At 40.9% G+C, this 20,106-nt stretch overlaps 2 protein-coding genes across 3 annotated transcripts; both read left to right on the top strand.

Moving 5' to 3' along the window:
• The first annotated feature begins 524 nt into the window (after positions 1–524).
• Positions 525–19,777, top strand: LOC307253393 (homeobox protein Hox-D3-like). Of its 2 annotated transcripts, XM_080031419.1 has the most exons (4): positions 525–568; positions 16,961–17,105; positions 17,441–17,613; positions 18,658–19,777. In XM_080031419.1, the coding sequence occupies exons 3-4, from the start codon at positions 17,520–17,522 to the stop codon at positions 19,176–19,178; spliced, it is 615 nt and encodes a 204-aa protein (XP_079887545.1). In that variant the 5' UTR covers positions 525–568; positions 16,961–17,105; positions 17,441–17,519; the 3' UTR covers positions 19,179–19,777. The 2 variants fall into 2 exon arrangements, with proteins under 2 accessions (XP_079887545.1, XP_079887544.1); XM_080031418.1 differs by lacking the exon at positions 525–568 and having other exon boundaries at positions 16,681–17,105.
• On the top strand, positions 5,691–7,570 carry hoxc4a (homeobox C4a). The gene is made up of 2 exons (XM_080031417.1): positions 5,691–6,300; positions 6,810–7,570. Exons 1-2 carry the CDS (start codon positions 5,865–5,867, stop codon positions 7,169–7,171), a joined length of 798 nt encoding a protein of 265 aa, XP_079887543.1. The 5' UTR covers positions 5,691–5,864; the 3' UTR covers positions 7,172–7,570.
• Positions 19,778–20,106: the final 329 nt, after the last annotated feature.

A 20,106-nucleotide genomic window follows, 5' to 3' on the forward strand; every position in this document is an offset into this window, starting at 1 on the left:
AACATATCGAAACGGTTCGTTTCTGTGTTTTCTGAACGTTGACAGATTTACTGCAGGAAACTTGTAGATAGGATATTTAGAAATAAATAAATATCTACTGCATCTCCATTATTTTATATAATTTGTTGCTCATATTTGTATTCGATTCGATACAATTGATTTATTTATTAGCATTAGTTATTAGTTTTATGATGCAGTGACAGTTTTGATTTGAGCAAAAACGAAATATGGCTAACAATTCATCCACTCATTTCTACACCTTATATAGGCCACGTCAGATGTATGTGACTTTCCAAATATTTGCTCAATTAATTCAATCAATTAGTGAAAGATCCATTGATTAATGTAGTGGTTTAATATGTCTGTTTTTAAAAACGTAAACATTAATTCGACAATTTCTAGATTATCTCAACGGTTTTCATTTCCCAGTTTGGCTACAATATTATTTTTTATATAAATGTATCATTTTATTTTGCTGAAAAGTGGACTATTCCTGATCTAATTTGTGCTTTTCTTCTATTTTCAGGCAGTTCTACGTGTCAAAAAGAGTTGGACCTTCAATTTCTCAGTAAGTGTTATCCATCGCCCCACGCCTGTCCACCTGGCTTTAGTTAGGAGAGGTGACACTTCCACGAGCTTGTTATTCGGCTCCAGGCAAAACAGCTGGATACACTGACATCACGAGCACTGATGCCTGAAATCTAACGAATTTTATTTAAAGTCTGGTGTTTTAACTGCGGTTTTGCAGTCCATATTTTTACTTCCACATGAATATATATATTTTTTTAAATGTTTATATCAAACATTGATTGCTTAAATAAACCCGCCAACTTGACCTGTAGTGGCTGTCCTTCCGCCAAACTACTTGGATCTAATAGCATGAAAAAAGAGGCACTCTGGTTGCACAAGTGGATTTAACGTTGCAGTATTGGAGCATTGCTATATTGAACTACAAAGCAAACAAATAGTTTATTTGAGACATCTAGCCTCCTCCGCTCCACTGGCTGCTGCATGCCCTTTTAGAGGGTCTTCATATCCAACTAGTCTCCAGTCTATCTACACTTAATTAAAACTTGTTTTATTTTGTATTTTAACTGGACCATCCAGCTTAACGTGATTACACCTGGGGAGCGCGTACAAGCTATTATGTTAAGGGTTTGATTAAACGCGTATCGTAACCGTTGTCATCAGGGAGTGTAATATCTGTCTGCATCAGGTCAGGTGGTGCTGTACCACCACATTGAAAGAAAATAAAGAATTAAACAAGAACCAGGCATGGACAGAACAAAAACATCCACGCATAGTTTTTGTACAGATTTATTTTGTTTACATATATACCATGTATGAACAGGCTTGTACTGCTCCTGTTTTGCAGGGAAAGGGGGAATGCGTTACAATTTCTCAAATGAACAAATGAAACATCAAATTAGTCCGCCTGAGGGCCTCATTTCTTGTACTTCTACATTATAACTAGTTATTGAACTAGGTGCACGATCTGAAAGCCATTTGTGGGGAGAAGGAATTCATTGCTGTCTCTCCATCAATAATCCTTGGCAGTGAACTATTGGAAGCAGTCAAACGCTAGGGGTGAAACGCGGGTCAGGCTGTCTAACTAATATTAAAATGCGTCCGCCAGAGCGCACGAGGAGAGAGGGGGTTTGTGGTGTGTGTGTGTGTGTGTGTGTGTGTGTGTGTGTGTGTGTGTGTGTGTGTGTGTGTGTGTGTGTGTGTGTGTGTGTGTGTGTGTGTGTGTGTGTGTGTGTGTGTGTGTGTGTGTGTGTGTGTGTGTGTGTGTGTGTGTGTGTGTGTGTGTGTGTGTGTGTGTGTGTGTGTGTGTGTGTGTGTGTGTTTGTAAGTGCAGCTTCCTCACACTGGTTGAGGTGCATAACAGCCAGCATGAATTTAGGTGTGTTAGATTTTTTGGGGGGAACTAATTCCTCGTTGCTTCACTGTGTGTCGGTCTAGAATGCTTTGTTCTCCAATTAAGAACAATCTATTGAACTGATACGCAGAGCAGCACGCGGAGACGTATTTAGATTGAGATGTTTTTTTGACAGTGTTTGAGCTCCCCCGTGCATTTCCACTGTAATCAATTCCATTGATTCACAATCTGAGCATGTTTGCTGTTTTTAATAACCTCGGAACAGGTCACATGTCTGATAAAGGCATTTTTCATCCTAGGCTTTTCTCATTAGCTCCCAGAGTGGCAGGAAGAAAGGTTACCGAGCGGTCAGTATGGTAATAGCGAGCAGAAGAAATGGTGGGGAACAATAGAAACTTATTTTTCATCTGTGCTGTCACGCCGTCCCTTTGTATCCGCCATGTTTGTGACTGAATATTCATATAGAAGCTACCTCAAAGGCAGAGGTTGAATGCTAAGAAAAGCGGACCCTCTTGTCCTTTGCACACGACGTGATCGTGTGTTTGTGTGTGTGTGTGTGTGTGTGTGTGTGTGTGTGTGTGTGTGTGTGAGAGAGAGAGAGAGAGAGAGAGAGAGAGAGAGAGAGAGAGAGAGAGAGAGTGCAGGCTTTTTAGGAGAAACAAATATTTAAGTAGCATTTTTCTAGACACATTTTCCTGCAACAGCATGTGCAATGTTTCTAGCCTACTCTATTGCAGCCTTAATATTTATTAAGACACTAGGCTACTCCCGAATACACATTACCAGTCCAATTTTAGACATGATAACATGCTTTCGAATAGGTTTTGCCAGAGAGAGATCATATTTGCAGTTTCTTACCCAAAACCCTTTAGTTGTCTATATGTACCCTGTAGAACCGAATTTGTGTGAAATAGAAACAGTCGCAAATACGTCTCTACAGGAATACATGGGCAACTGAAATACCACGCCAGCCAATGGATTCTTCTGCCTCTGCACCTCCACTTGTCTCTCTGTCTCTGGCTTTTCCTAATATTGCATAGGCCTACAATCATCCGTGTAACACACACACACACACACACACACACACACACACACACACACACACACACACACACACACACACACACACACACACACACACACACACGGCCTATAACATCCATGCTCTAGCAATGCAATAACATTGACACAAAGTGTATTCATAGTCCAGACAGCCGTAGATTGTGTAGGTAGGCCACAGAGAGCAAACCCATGTGTGCAGTGTGCGGCTACTACCGTGTCAGACCCTGTAAAACACGTTAGGAAGCAGGGGTCGTTTAAAAGTGACTGATTTACGATTTTTATTGCTCTATAAAACGCCTCTAACATCCTCGCAAGGGGTAATAGAAATGTCGTACGAATTCTGTACTAACCGGACAGCCAGAAATTCCATTTGACGTCGCTTTCAACCATATTATGTAATTATTGCTGTGGAAATAGTAGATACATCTTTTAACTCGCAATTTGGTGCTGTTTACCAATAGATTAATAGGCATTGCTTCGGTTTAGGCATACTGTCCCCTCAAGAGTGTATGGCTTTTATTAAACGTTTTTTTTTAAACAAACATCATTGTAGGATTTGTTTCTATTGATGACCTCACATAGCCTATATCATAACAGTGAAAAGACGAGTAGATGTAATCCTATAATGGGGATGTTGTTGGGAGGCTGCTAAGCTATGGGGGAGTTAACCTATCTCCTTGAACACAGCTGAGTCTGGGCTAAGAATGGGAAGCATATAGCACATGACAAGTTTATACAGCCAGGCAGGATCAGTTTACAATGTAACAGCAGACCTCCAGTACTGTGACTGACGGTTCAGCCATGATTAGCATGTAGCATTTGGAGGCTTCACTTTCCAATTGGCAGCAAGACTGAAGCACAATTGTCCATTTCTTATCATTTCAATTTGTATATTTTTGAAGTAGGTGGGACAAAGACGATTTAAAGATGAAGGCATATATAATATGGCAACTAGGTTGTTTCGTTAGTCAGTTAGTTTATTTATTGTCACATACATAAATCACAGTGGAATTGTTATGTACCTGTATGGCTATAGTTCAACTTTATAAAGTGCAAAACTAAAATAATGATCGGGTGGTGATGGGCTAAGTGACATTCTCAGTCTTGTTTAATACTCTGTTGGTCTAGAAATAAGTTGCATTTATTTATGTGCATAGGCCTATATAGCAATGTTGCATTCTTCAAATTCTGTCCCAACATTTTCTGTCATAAACTGAGTTAATTTGATGTACTTACACTTAAATGGTCAATGTTTTCTGTAGGCCACATCTATGGTCTTGCAAAACATTAGGATTTTTCAACGTTGTAAACACATGGTGAGATGGATAGACGGTTGTTGTTTTTCACAAAAAGACTTGATGGCAGCATTACAGAATTTCGTCTACAACCAGGGCACTTAAACTGGGCTGCCCTGCATGTGTGAGGACTCTTCAACTTCATTTTTAGAAAGTACAACTGCTCAATTAAATGCTTTTACTTTCTGGTCTGCAACAACCAAGTATAACTTAACTTCAGTGTGACACAATGTGACTCCTCTGCAGTTAAGTCAGCACATCCTAATGCTGGTGAGAGCCTCTGGTGTGTGAAATTATAATGGTCTCTTCCTTCTGCTGACTGGTCTGTGACATCATAATGATGCTGCTCTGCACTGTTGTCAGGGCTGTGTGACACCACAGCGCTGCTGTTTTATGATGGCGGCAGGTCTGTGGTGCTATACAGTTAGTTTGGTGTCTGCTCTGTGGCATAAAAGGTTTTGTATTTCTCTATTCGGTGGTCTACAGTATTTCTCTGCTCATAATCCAGTGTTTTGTTGCGGACATCCAAGCTCTCATTATGGCTTTTGGAAGTATCTCCGGGAGGCTCTTGTTGAATAACTGTTGTATCTTCCAGATTTACGTTTTTAATTTAAGGTTAAAGGCATTCGTAAAAGGTTGTCTTGTCTTTTCTTTTATTGGTTTATAGTGTGGACAAAGACCACCTTGACTTGTTATCTTATTCAATTTCTTTTAAAGCAACTTTTCTGTCAGCTGAGTTTTGCTTATATGACATTCAAAAAGTGTACAGTCTTATACTATTCTTATACTATTCTTGCCTATTTTCAATTGAAAGTTGAAGGCTGTGCATTTTAAGGAATAACCTGGAAGAAAAAAAGGATAACATTTATAAAATAGACAAACATTTTGTATCCATGTCCACCTTTATGCCACGTTATACATTAACAGGCCTATTTTCAAACATCAACCACACCTCCAGAGCACCTCAGCACTCTATGGCATTTATATTCACCATAAACCTATTAAATATTATTGCTGAGATGTTTTTTTAAGGTGCATCATCAAAAGTGATGCGGCTCTAATGGTTAATATATTAATGGGCCGTAATCTGTTTTACAGCTGAAGTGCTGTTGGTAAAGACTGTGCCTTCATTAATTAGCAGATAACCTTTATATAACGCAAGCAAGCTAACAACATGATTGGTTTGCTATTGTTGTACCATATCCTTGGCGAATCACCTATAGTTCCCTTTGAATAATTGAGACCAGTGGATTTTGCCTGTTTTATTTTTTCCTTGGTCAGCAACTTTAGCTACTAGTTTTGTCCCCAAGATCAATTGCCTTGGTAACGCAACCAGAGAGGAGAGAGAGAGAGAGAGAGAGAGAGAGAGAGAGAGAGAGAGAGAGAGAGAGAGAGAGAGAGAGAGAGAGAGAGAGAGAGAGAGAGAGAGAGATTTGTGCCCACAATGGCGACTGTAGGTATGCTAAATACCTCTGGTTCCTTATCCGGGAACTACCTCTCACCCTGCTATTGGGCCATTGGGTCACGTGGTAAAAGTAACTTTACAGGGCTGCTCGCAAGTAGGAGGGCTTTATGGAGCAGAAAAACGACAAAGCTAGAAAAATTATTTTCTACTCCAGAAATTAATGATCATGAGCTCGTATTTGATGGAGTCTAACTACATTGATCCGAAATTTCCTCCATGCGAGGAATATTCGCAAAATAACTACATCCCTGAGCATAGTCCAGAATATTACAGCCGCGCAAGGGACACTGGCTACCAGCATCACCACCAGGAGTTATATCCTCCGCGGGCGAGCTACCAAGAGCGCCAGTTTAACTGTGCAAGCATCCCTGAACCTGACACGCCAAGTGGACATGGAATACCCCAATCTGCACACCTGCTGACAGGGAAAGGGCAACCTGCTTCATGTGAAACCCCACAGTTGTCCATGTCCCCCGCCACCCCACCGGCCGCCACCTCCGCCTGCAACCAAGCCACCCCGGAGCATCCGAACAGCACAGCCTCCTCCAAGCAGCCCGTGGTGTACCCATGGATGAAGAAAATTCACGTCAGCACTGGTAGGCAACTTCTGTGTTTATGTTCCCTGCTCTCCTCATGCTGCTCTCTCCCTTTCCCTCCCTTTTATCAGTCCCTCTGACTCCCATCTCGTTGCCAGCCCCTGCTCCGATAGCAGGGAAGCCTTTGAAATGGCACAATTGAGGCGGATTTACGACTCGGCATTGGTAATTACACCCACCATAAATTTTATAGCCGAGGTATACTCAGGGCAGCCGTATCACCATGTGGCTTCTGCTGTTATGTATTGCGCGATAGACAGAGGGGAGAAATGAATAAGAAGAAAAAATTGAGCTTTGTAATCTTGCATTAATAATTTAACTCATAGTTGGATGTGAGTGTCCTCTCATTACGCTGAGAAGTTCTTAGCTTCCCATTTAAATTTCTCAAACAGCTAAACATTCATAACCAATAAATCTTTCCAGCCATATCTCAGTTGCGGCCATTCTTGTTTACCCCTCCTTTCCTCCCTTCTCTGTCTTCCTTTCTCTCCACTTATCCCTTTTTCCAGTGAACTCGGCGTACAATGGGACGGAGACCAAGCGTTCTAGGACAGCATACACCCGGCAGCAAGTCTTAGAATTGGAGAAGGAATTCCACTATAACCGATATTTAACTCGGCGGAGGCGCATCGAGATTGCACACACCCTGGTTCTCTCCGAGCGACAGATTAAAATCTGGTTTCAAAACCGCAGGATGAAATGGAAAAAGGATCACAGGCTGCCGAACACCAAAGTGAGATCCTCTTCCTCCTCGTCCGGGTCCAACACAAGCTCAGCAGCCGGCGCTGTTGCCGCTGCCTCGGCCACTAACACTGGGGCCCCCGACGAACTCTCCGGAGCACAGCATGGCGAGGATATTACCAGGTTATAAAAAACCACGAACCAAGATTGGGGGTTGAAAAAGGACTGGTTATTTATAGAACAATTATATATTTTGTTTTGGTAGCTATCTTGTTCGGTTTCCTTTAAGTCCAAAGTTATATAAAATGCATGTTATATAGCATGGATTACTGCGAATACCGATGAATTATTTTTACGTGACACAGGGTTTAATTTATTTGAAGCTCAATTAAAATGATGTTTTTTATTAAAAAAAATGTTTTGAATGAAGGAAAAAAAATAGAAAAAAAATATACATTTTATCGAAATGTTATTGTGGGCAATTGCTTTTGCCCTGCTGCCCGAGGTGAAATGCACAATCTATTTATTTCAAGCAACACTGGAAGGAAATCAATATAATAATAGTTATTTTTGGTATAAAAAGGCTGGAACACACCATTGATCTTGAACTTGTTTGTTTTGGATTATACTAATGTGAGAATTACCTCGTGTATTTCAGAAACAGGACTTTGATTTACAATTTAGTTTTGTGGTGTTGATGTTGTGTTTAGACCGTTACAAAGCTGATTATTGTGAAATGCAATAAACGGAGTGTAGTGTATTTGTGCTAATCATATTGGTCAATAAAACAGTGCGTGTCTACTAGTTTTACACACGTTTTTGTTGAACTTCATATTTTGAGTCAAGAGGAGGTCTGTTATTCTTTTTGGCTACTCGGAAGGATCTCCCTCAAAAATGTGTTTATATTTTAACATTTCACGAGGGACACAAGAATCACTGTGTTTTTGAATTTTGAAAAACACTGTTTGCATCTTTGAAATTAGCAATGTGTGTGTGTGTGTGTGTGTGTGTGGTGTGTGTGTGTGTGTGTGTGTGTGTGTGTGTGTGTGTGTGTGTGTGTGTGTGTGTGTGTGTGTGTGTGTGTGTGTGTGTGTGTGTCTGACTCATAATGGACTGCAGCTACTTTCTAAAATCTGAAAATGAAATAGTTTGTGCTATGCATTATATGCAACCTCATCAGTCTGAAGGGCATTCAATTAACGCTAAAGACAAGCCACTGAGGCCCTCCACTCCCCACTGCACCGCCTCTGCCACGAAGCTCTCATGCTCCCTTCGTCCTGACTGGAACACAAAGCTGCATGCGACTGAGTTAGAGGACATTTGCTCTTTGTTAGAGATTATAGATTGATGTGAAAAATATTCTTGTTAATTTTGTAACAAGTAGTAGTTGACCCTGCTTTTTTCCTATTGCGCACTGCGCCATTAGACTGCGTTTTACAATGCAAACAAATGAAATAAGATATAATAAAATAAATACAAATATTATTTTTTAATCAGGTCCTGAATTGCAGATAGATTCACACACCATGTGGTGTTCGTTAAATATCCCAGAGAGCAAGATGGTGATGGAGCATATAGCTGACCTTTGTTATCTGTGTCCTGGCGAAAGGAAGGGAGGCTGATAATCTCTGCTGTTTTTTGTTTTACCATTTCTCTCTTGACTTTTTGCTTGTGGGAACGCTTTGCCACGTTCACCTGCTGTCTCCCCAGTGGGCACTTTTGCCTCCCGAGTTTGCAGCAGCAGCAGCGGCAGCAGCAGGAGCAAAAAAAAAATACACTTTCAAAAACAGGCGCTCAATGCAACGTCATCGTTCGCTTTTCATCTGGCAGGAGGACCAAAGCACTGCAGGACTGTTTACGACTGAAGTAGACCTTCTGGATTCATAGGCTACAGCAATTTGACCAAATCTTCTCTATTTCTTTGCTTTCAGATTTTTTTTCTCTCACAAAGATGCATTCATTTTTTATTTTTTTTAAAAATGTATTGTATTATTTAGTTCTTTGTGGACAGATCTTTGATGAAGGATCTCAGTCGAACCATGACTTAAACCCAAAGACGCGCACGAATTTGATAGATTATTGAAATTGTGACATGAATAGGCCTTATAAAATGCCTGGCGTTGTGGGGGGGCAAGGGAGCACAAAAGGAAGAGGTATGCTCCATCATCAATCTTTCACTGCACAGCTTTGTGTTATGTTCTGGAAAAAAACAGCTCTGACAACGGCCAGTTTTGATCCCACTAAATCCTCTGTACACGGCCGTATCATTTAAAATCATTCCCAAATGTGTGATTTTAAATGGATTCTTCTTTTTTTTTTAAATAAATCCCTTTTTACCGGACCAAAGCATTCAAATTCTGCCTTCTGGACCTGGCTTTTAGAAAAAACACTAGAATAGAGGTGGGAGACGGCGGTGAAAAATGAATCCAGAAGCCTTTATGTTGCCGGACAGATTAGAGAAATTAATGTGCTCGCCACAGTCACAGCATCCCACCAATCCCTTTCTCGGCGCTGTCGCCTCCACGTCGCGAGGCTGAAAAGCTACTTTATTGAAATTTGGGAGCGAAGTGGGAGAAGGCCGAGTTCACTTTGAGGACACATTTTCTGTCCCATTAGGCTCAGTTCAGTCTGGAGGGCCGACCTCTCCAACCCTGTGACCCGACTCACTCTCTATACGTGTACCTTCTGTGTGCACCCTCGCTGGTCCCCCTTGGCCTCGGCTTTCTTTGTGGATGTTTCTGCCCTGTGCCTGTAGAGAGACCTGCGGCGGGGCATACCTGAATGTGTTGCACCCTTTGTTTAATCAGAGTGACCCAGGACAGTGTTGAACTCTTGGACAGTCCTCATGCGTCCAGCAGGCCCAATTAGGAACCTCCGAAAATGCCCATTGTTGTGTTGCTGTTATTATTATAAAACGCTGTAATTGTCCGAAAAATAGTATTGAAATAAGCTAGAAGAGTTTAAAATTTCACATTTCCAGGGATCAATTACGTTCTCCCTAAACAGCAGGCAGTAAAAATAGTAGCCTATATGCGGTCACGTGACTCAACTTGCCTCAGGTCAGTCAAAAGTGACCTGCCAATTATAGCTGGGTGTTCTTGACAGTACTGGAACAGTTGGTCGTTGTGATTAGTTTTAAGGACAGGGACCTTCAAGCTTGTACTCACTTTCCACAGACACTAATTATTCCTTAAAACTTTTTCCCACATTTAAAATGCAAATATCCCGCAGAAAATTCATTACAAAACGTAACCTTTGCATCTTGCTATTGAGAAATTAGGTTTCCCTCCAAGAAGCTCCAACATGTGTATGCAACATTTAATGTGAGATATTGCAAATGAAAGTGATGTTATCAAGATAGTTTATGTTGCCATACATTCGTTATTGTTCTCTGTTCACTTTAATTTTCAAATCTAACTATTTGTTGTTGGAGGCAGCCTTGAATATATTGTGACATTATTTATTTGGATACACCCGTTTGGTTTCTCCTGTGTGGCCAGCACCAACTATTCAGCGCTGATGGAAGAATATTCGACTGCATTTTCAAGATAAACAGCTGACACCGAGAGCTCAACAATTAATCTCAGCGGCCACCGTGTGTGATGAACCAGCCTCTACCTCGTGTGTCTGGGGTTTACAGGTGTAGCTCGGATTACACCTTGGACAATGACAGCACGTCCGTTTTGTTTGAGCTCTTGTGAGTGAAGATGTATCCAAAGTAGAAACAGAGATAATACTTGAGGCCCAATTTGCATATATTTTCTTTCTTGGCTTTTCGTTGACTCGGCCCAGGGGATTGAATCAACGCGTCCATATTAGGCCTGGTTGGAGTCATTTAGAGAATAAACAGAACGTGTGATTTCAAATAACTATTTAAACAAAAGCTCTTGTCGCTGCTCAGTCATAAATTGGCCTTGTCTCGCGTTTTCTTGTCAGACTTTGGGCCAATGCACAGTCTTCTCTTTACTTTCTTAATATTTACACAGATATTTTATAATCATAATATTTAAGGATACAAAAGGCACATTTTATACTTTACACGTTTACATTTTACACGATCTATTCAAGCAAATAATTTAATAAATCTACTAACTTCAAAGTAGTCTTACCTGTCAGAAGATCAACATGAATAAATTTTTTCACACTATCCGAGACTTAAACAGCTTCATCTTCAATCTTGTTTTTATGAATTGGAGCCATTTTTAAAGTTTAAAATAAACTCTTTAGATTTTAATTTTCCTCCAGCTATTTAGTTCCCATGTAGAGTGACTTGGAGAGGCTACACTTCTAAAGCTCAGCACCTTGCAGGGATATGTTGTGTTTTATGTGTTTGAGATTCTGTCTTTAAATTCCTCAACACTTTCTCAGACCTAACTGGTTTCTTTTTTTCCTGACTTGAGACACACATGAGTTTCAGCTCACATTGCACCGCTGCAGGCTGCCTGTGATTTATGAGTACCTTACGCGAGAACTCACTCTCTCTCTCTCTCTCTCTCTCTCTCTCTCTGTCTCTCTCTCTCTCTCTCTCTCTCTCTCTCTCGGAAGATATACAAACAGCAATGGAAATGTTTGAACGAGAGCAAATACGAAACAAAAATGACCAGCAGCCCTCCTGACTGCGGTGTGCTTACCTGCCTTTATTGTCAACACCGGGTTAAGTGCAAACGTTTACTTACTCTTTTCTTTTTTCCCCCTCTCTCTCTCTCTCCACTCCTCTCAGGTGAGTGTCTTCTTCAACCACTTTAGGTTTAGAATGAAAGGTCCGGCTCGGGGTATTGTTATGGTGTAGTGTGTTTAAACGGCAGCCGTGGCAGTTGCATAAAGGCTGAGAGTTGAAACAGGGGTCACGCTGCTATTTTCCAGGCTCCCTCGCATTGACCAGCAGTGGGTGTGTCATAAATCCGTAAATCTCTCTCCCATCCGTTCACTCAGGGGAGCAGATGCACCATGTCTTTTGTGTGTGTGTGTGTGTGTGTGTGTGTGTGTGTGTGTGTGTGTGTGTGTGTGTGTGTGTGTGTGTGTGTGTCGGTGTGTGTCGGTGTGTGTGTAGGCCTACGCGATAGAGGGAGAGTTAAATTGATTTACATAAAGCTAGTTTTCAAAACTCCATCAGACATGTTAAAGTGATTAACTGTCAGTGCATGGGTAAAGCAAAGCAGCTTGGATCAACACTCGGATATCTCTGCACACTTTAACATCACATCACACAGGACATGATGGCCATGGGTAAACTTGACAGTAATACTTTATGTCATATTCGCTTATAGTTGATGCATCGTTAAGGACCTTAGAAATGACTCGTAATTCTCTCTCAGTTCAAGGTGTCACAGAAGGCCCAGACAGACACTGGATTGATTTATGATTAAGTTATTCACTTTTAAGTGGAGACGCATTGGGTCTGATCCCAGAAAATTCTTCTTCGTTGTACTTGTGCGTGGCCACCAGTTGCATTTCTGCTGCAGTCGCCTGAGGCTACTTTCAGTACCATAAGGACAGCTGCTCCAGCATTAAGAGTCTTACATATTAATATATAATATGCAACAGATCGTGGCATGTTAAAGGCAAAGTAATGTGTAATCTGAATGTAAGAACAACAGGGTCAACTCAGTCCCAAAACTTTTGATAAAATAATTATTAAATATCTAATATATATATATATATTTTTATATTAAATATTTATATTATATATATATGGGTTTGTATATATATGGTTTGTTTATAATAAAACATGCTTTTACAATTTCATTCTTATTAGTTGTGAAACAGACAAAATTAGAGCTTTAATAGTTAATACAAATTCAAGTTTTGAACGCTAGTATAGGCTACATCCGATTTCACAGGAATAATATTTGAAAAATATGTTTTCGGCTTATGCTGCTGCATATTTTATTTTAAGGCTAGGCTATATGGTGGAAAACAAGATTTCTCCTTATACCTAAGGGGCAAAACCCCTTTTTCTTTTTTAAACAGACATGGAGCGTTGTAAAAGGTTGTTCACCAGAAATGATATTCAGGACCTTCCAGGATCCCAACCTGGGTGGACAACCTGGTCAACAAGCTGCTGGAAAGCTACAGGGGGCCGACAGAGCAAATCAGAATCACTGTTTAAGCGAATGGGGGTGGGCTAATAGGGAATTTTTTAAACCTATAGATATCATTATGAAACTTTGCAAGTTGATTACTGACATTAAAAAACATATCTGCAAAGCCCCAAAATCTAGATGTTGGACAAAAGCAGAGTCAATTTGTTTTTAAATTTTGAAAACAAAACAAGTGTCCAACTGCCTGAAGCTTTTCCTAATCACAGTTCAAATTTGATCAATAACCCATAGAAAATATATTTTTTACACAGTTTTTTCCAAGGGAATGTCTAGCCGTTTCCTAGAATACCAGCTGGAGACTCCAAAAGGACACTTTTGGTCCATGGCAAAATTATTTTCTATTGGTTATTGATCAAATTTGAACTGTGATTAGGAAAGGCTTCAGGCAGTTGGACACTTGTTTTGTTTTCAAAATTTTAAAACAAATTGACTTTGTTTTCTTCCAACATCTAGATTTTGGGGCTTTGCAGATATGCAAATTTACGCATCATTAGTAAGATATTGATGATTTTTCATATTTATTTAAACATTTTGGAAAATACTGTAATACAAAAAGTTGTTGTTTTAATGTCAGTAATCAACTGGCAAAGTTTCATAATGATATCTATAAGTTCAAAAAATTCCCCATTAGCCCATCCCCATTCACCCCCATTCACTTAACAGTGGTTCTGATTTGCTATGTCGACCCAGGTTGTGATCGTGGAAGGTCCTAGATGTAATTTTTGGTGAACAACCTTTTACAACGCTCCATGTCCATAAAATCACTTTGCCCCCTGGGTATTAGTAAAAAGAAAAGAAAAAGAAAATAAGTTATTTCCACATTTTACACTTTCAGTTGGTATTCATGGGTTCGGAGTGCAGGATTTATGTGTCTGTACTCTCCACCGACAGACCAGGATTTACAGTGGGCAATGCCACGAGCAAGGCCCAAATGAATATCTATGTTAATGCACATGCTTATGCAAAAGTCAGGACTTGTTTGGGAAATTGACAATGTGTGTCTTTTCCTCACTTATGAAGTGCAGTCTGCAAACTCTAGTCCTTTCATTTCACTCTGCATTGTTTACAGCAATATAGGGCACCGGGCCCATAAATCTTCTCCGTGCTCTGCCAAGACAGCGCCATTTGTATGCACCGTTTTAACCGACAGCACCCTCTGCCCATTAACGTCTTCTCCCCGTGTCTCTCTCTCTCTCTCTCTCTCTCTCTCTCTCTCTCTCTCTCTCTCTCTCTCTCTCTCTCTCTCTCTCTCTCTCTCTCTCTCTCTCTCTCTCTCTCTCTCTCTCTCTCTCTCTCTCTCTCTCTCGTCTTATCTGCCCAGCTCTGTCCCCTGGAAATACATTAACTGATCTGTGCATTCGTTGAGCTCTGAAAAAATAATTATGTTTTTTTAATGTAAGGAATAGCCTATATAATCTATAGAAAAAAGAAAATCTAGGCTAAATATAAGAAACGTTTTGCATTCTGCAGATCCTCTCGCGTGTGTGCAGTTGCAGATATTCCCCGGTATAGGCTACCCTTTTTTCTCTGTAAGTTATTGGTATGAAAAATAAAAGTTTATCGACGATTTTCCTCGGTTGTTTGTGTCAGCAGGCGATAGAGCGCAGAAGGTAAGGAGGAATTGTAAAAGGGTTGACACCCAGAGCGACCGGCGCGCTTTTGTGTGTGAGAGAAAAATGATTTATTGCCACCGGGGCGGTTCAAACAGAGTTCACGGAGAATTGTGGTGGAGGCGCGGAGGAGCTAAATTATGGTATAGCTGAGCTAGTATATCATAGATTCTATCTCCAATTCAGAGAGTGTGTTCAAGGGTGTGAGGCAAGGAAAACAAAACGAATTTAATTACTTTACCTCATTTCAGTCAGTGCTGATGTAGGCTATGCTGCCTAATTCTCCTGTTTAATAATAACAATAATAATAGCTTAATAATAATAATGTCATTAAAAACAGGGGCATAATTATAATTATCGTTGTTGTTGTTGTTGGTTGTCATTATTATATTAGTTGGCCTATTATGCGTAATTAGTAAATTTTGGTTTAAAACTAGATTCAGGCAGATGCCATTTAATGTCTATTTACTTAGTTGTGTTGGTCTACATTCATACTGTGCCTATAATAACTGAAGAGACATATAGCTCTATAATAGGGTGAACGGATTAAACCTGTCCGTGTCCACAGTAAAATTAAAAGAAGGTCTTCAAGCTTAATATTTTCCGTTTTTATACAGTTTCAAATTGTACCAATACGCCTGTAGCAGGCTATGTGTACGTCCTTGATCTGAACTGAAGGGATACTCAAAACTAAAATATTTATTTTATTTGGAGAAAAGAAAATCCAAGGACGTGACTCTACTGTGAAGGTTCAGGTGAAACCTCAGTGATGGTGGCAGCAGGGGTAAAACGGAAAAGGGGGAAGGCTCCTCTTCTTCCAGCTATGCAACCCTGAGTGCATAATCCATCACCGCTGTGAGACATCTAAAGAGGGGTTTCTCTCGACAGCTTTGTTGTAGTGAAACAGCAGAAGGAACTTATATCTAAAGCCTGGTTCAACTAAGATTGATTCTGGCACAGACTATGCTAATATGATAGCCTGCAGAAGCCACTCGTGTTGGGGGAGATGCTTTTGGGTGCACTATTTAAAGTCTTCTGAAAGCTTAATTATTCTAGTTATTTATTCACTTTGCATATATTTGTGCTTTGTTTGAATTAACATACAGTGTTTTATGAGATTTTTTTGCTCTTCAAAGTGTAACTCAGTTAGGCCACACACTTGAGCTTTTTAGCCCAAATAATTTCGCCTAAAATATTTATTATGGGTTTTTTAAAATGAAGTTGTAAAATTCATATTTTATTTAAGTGCTTCGCTCCTTCATAGCTTTATTTGTAGGCTACGTCCCGGTGTCTTAAAAGCTCCAGTGTGAAAGCAAACAGGCGCACATTGGGGCTGTATCGGATACTGAACATCTCTCCCTTTTACTCTTTGTCCATCCAGCCGCGCAGCAACGTGGGGTGTTTGCATCAAACGTGTCCACAGCAGCGTTTGACTGTTGCCTCACAGAGCCAGGGACACTTGATACTGTACAGTGATGCCTGATTAGTGCAAGTGCAAAGAATCGTCCCATAGAAAAATATTCTCTAATGATTGCCTCCTTTGTCTTTGTGTGGCAATGACTGTCAAGCCTTTGTTTGACCACTCCCAGTGAATCCCATTAAGCAAAAGCTACACTTGCACTCCGACAGTTAGAAGCACATGCTGCTATAGCCTATAAGCCCGTCGATTTAATGGGGACTTGAATTAGTTGAAAAATTAGGCTATCCAAAATATTCGGACTGATTTATTTGACAAAACGCACCCTTATGCAGAACGTCAAAGAGAATGCTATAGAAATACGGGATAAAACACTTTATCATTTATGTGAGAAAAATACCCCGGAACACAATTCATTATTAGCCTCTGCATTTGACATGTATTTTAAAAAAAAATAGCTCCAGAAAATTAACGAGTTGCGGTCGATACATTGTTGATATCCTGTATATTAGCCTATTCCAGCTCCTCGTGTTGTAGGTTACCTGATTTAAAATAAAATAAAACCTACCATATAAAGTTCAGGTTGTGCAGCTGCAAGCTGGCGGCCCCGTCTAATAAACGCATCCTGCAAAAAGATTTACAATATTACAAGAAATCAACGCTCGGTTTCTCAACGAGAGTTCCTCACCACCCATTGTATTTCTGTCTGATTATCTCTCCCTCTCTCTGCCATTTTCTCTCTCTCTCTCTGTAAACACATCTCCTTCCTCTTTCGCTCACACCCATTACACAGTTGATGGCGTCTATACTCATATTCCATTATGTGATTTTTTGTTTTTAATCATCCCTAGGTAAAGAAAAGCTGGCCGCTCTTAGAAATGTCTGAAGAAATATCGCAGGAGCTTCTTCGAGCGCCCCAAGTTGCCAGTGGATTACTTTGCAACTCCAGAGCTCTGTCATTGGAGGACGGCCACACGTGACTACGGCACCCTTCTGGTAAATATTATTCAAATGCTCCACATGGTTACTCCAAGTGCTCTTCCCGGCATTCTTTACATCAGGTTAATTGTATTCCTATATTAGACAGACAGAAGTTGTAGTCTTTTATAACTGTTGAGGGGCTTCCTGCTTTGATTTGAGACAGTTTAATGAGCTGGTTCCATGGACCCCCAACAGTCTGACCTCCCGCTGCAGCTGCACGGCAACAGTTTAGCCCAGAGCTTTGGACAAGTGCCAATTCTGGGATACAGTGAAGGAGGACGTGGGGATGGAGGAGGCCGAGAAATCGAACTTAATCAGAAAAACATGACCTCTTCCTCTGCTCGTTTCAGTTCTGGGTTGAACCCTGGTGACCCGTTTCGCTGCCCACCAGAGCCTCGGCTTCACTGCCGTGCCAAGGGCAAGCTGGACATGAAGAGCAGGAGCTGCAGTCTACTCACCATCTGCCGCTCAGGAGTCATTTTCCCCTGGATGAATCCACGCACAACTGACTCTGAACAATCTGGTAACTCTTTTTTTATTATCTCTTTACTTTTGATTTTAAAGTCAGAGCTGAGTGCACGGTTGTTGACAATCTGCATTAAGTGCTCTGATGGGGTGAATCCATATATCCAAATTGAATGGGCTCTTCCCTAATTTTTGCATTGGTTGTTTACTTTAATCCCTTTATAGTTTTTAGGACTTGACAACACATGAACAAACTCAGAAAGCACAGGTCTCACTAGTCTTCCAGTACCTGTAAGCAAACTATGGTAGTTTAAAACCAGATTCATTCAGTTTATAAACAAAGTCCAGTCAGTCAAATGGATTGTGAGATCTGTCCTAATATGTAGGTATGAAAGTTTTGAGTATGTATCTCTCCATATCAAAAATAAAGAAGAGGGATACAATAATAACAATGTGTTGAATATATACGTTTGATTTTTTATTGGTATTTTCTACAGAAATGGATAAAAATCCCCTTGACACTAGGAACAGGTAAAGCATATAATGAGGCGGCTACAGTCTCCCAGTCTGCCTGTGTTGTTAAGCAGAGCACTTTTCTCCCTGAGGTCACTCCAGGCCTAATTAAGTATCCATTAACCCCTACATGTTATGTTGTTATCAACAGGGCCCTGGTATCGCTCATATACATGTCAAATGGAATCTTTAATGGTGGTTATTTTCAGTGGTGGTCCCGAGGTACCTTTTAAGTGACTGAGATGGGGATTTGACAGGTCTGCTTCCGTGTGGAGCTGTGATTAATGTGGCCTGTCAGACAGCCGTAGTGGCGTCAGATGTTTCCCCCAGACTGTTTCTTAGGGAGGTTACTTTCCCCGAACACATGACACTGTAGACAGTCTTGTGCAGTGTCTCGGGCATGAGTGAATACGCGGGAAGAGCTGAGGGCCCTACTGTGTCCCAGGTTGATGGGCTGAGGATTAACATGGCCCTTCCACTTCCACTTTAAGAAAATCCTTCTGCGGAGGTTATATTGCATTTCCAGACACATAATTGGCACTCACTTTTAACATCCTCTCTCTTCTTTATGTGCTTCCTTTTGCATCAGTCAGCGGCAGTGTCAGGAGGGAGAGAACGGCTTTCACCAACAGCCAGCTGCTGGAGCTGGAGAAGGAGTTCCACTTCAGCCCTTACCTGTGTCCACCTCGGAGGCAGGAGATGGCCGCCGGGCTGCAGCTCACCGATCGGCAGGTCAAGATCTGGTTTCAGAACCGCAGGATGAGGCACAAGAAGGAGCACAAGTACGCCGAGGTGGGAGGTCCATCCCAGGGCTTTCCCTGCGACATCTCCCCCAATCTGAGCTCATGTGCTGCAGGCCTCAAGAAGTTTACTGGTGCACATGTGTTTAGAACTTCCTCCTCTTCCTCCTATCAGCTGCCCTTCATGGATGACGCCGCCTTTTCCCCCACTCTCTTTAACTGTCCTGGTGAAACCAGCAGTGGTCAGTGTATTCACCCTGTAGACCTGCCCCATCTCAGCTCCTTTCTGCCATCTGTTGCAAACGGTCCACCGCCCTCCTGTACGGGTGTAGATAGTCATCACCATGCTGGCATTTCAAACTGGCCCTAGGGCCCCATAATGGCTGTCCCTCCTGTGCTCATCAAAATCTCAATGATACATCCACTTTGACTCACTCATGAAAGACTGGAGGAGGATGTCAGATTAGCAACCACGGGTGTTGAAATCCCCTTAACATACCCATTCCAGAGTCATGAAACATTTTAATTAAACTATGTGAACATATCTTAATTAAAGGCGAGCTACAGCGATTACATTTTCAATTTCTAAGGCATGGTTACTGAAGACTACATGTGTCTTTCGAACTTGCTAATATTGTAAGAACACGGCATGTACAAGACATTTGAGCAATGGATAATTACATGTCGTTTACTGTAATTTTGCGGCTGTTACATTTGTATTGTTGTTGCATGTTTAATGCATATAGAAATCATACTATGAGTGAGTTTTCTATTTCCCCCTGTTGTCAGATAATAGCTAGGTCGTTGTCATATTTTCTGTGTGTCACATTAGGCCTCTTTTTCATTATGTTCATCAAATAGCAGGTCATTTGTGTAAAATGTTTAAACTGTGAAATGGGCAGAATAATGTTCATATTGAATGATGTTATATTTTTGTTAAAGCCATTAAAGAATACGGCAAGTCTTTGATACTGTTTCTTGATTAATTGAGATGTCATATACTGTACATGCGTAATAAATGCATTTGGGAAAACTGTAGCTCTTGCAATGTTTACCCTATTTGTGGCTGATTAGAATTCCATTTTTTTCCAGCGGTATGTCATGATTAAGGGTTCCTGGACCGGATCCGGAATGGAAAAAAATGAGAAATATTCTGTAATCACAATAAGGCATGCTTTAGATTCATCGAAAACTAATATAGTATTGTGCATTCAAGTTGCACAATCTTGCCACATAAGCCTCTCCCTCCCTCTTGCCTCCGAGTTCCCCACCATTAATCACTGAGACAAGGCAGTGTT

This window comes from Ammodytes marinus (genome assembly GCF_949987685.1).
Source record: "Ammodytes marinus genome assembly, chromosome: 7".
Lineage (NCBI taxonomy): Eukaryota > Metazoa > Chordata > Actinopteri > Uranoscopiformes > Ammodytidae > Ammodytes > Ammodytes marinus.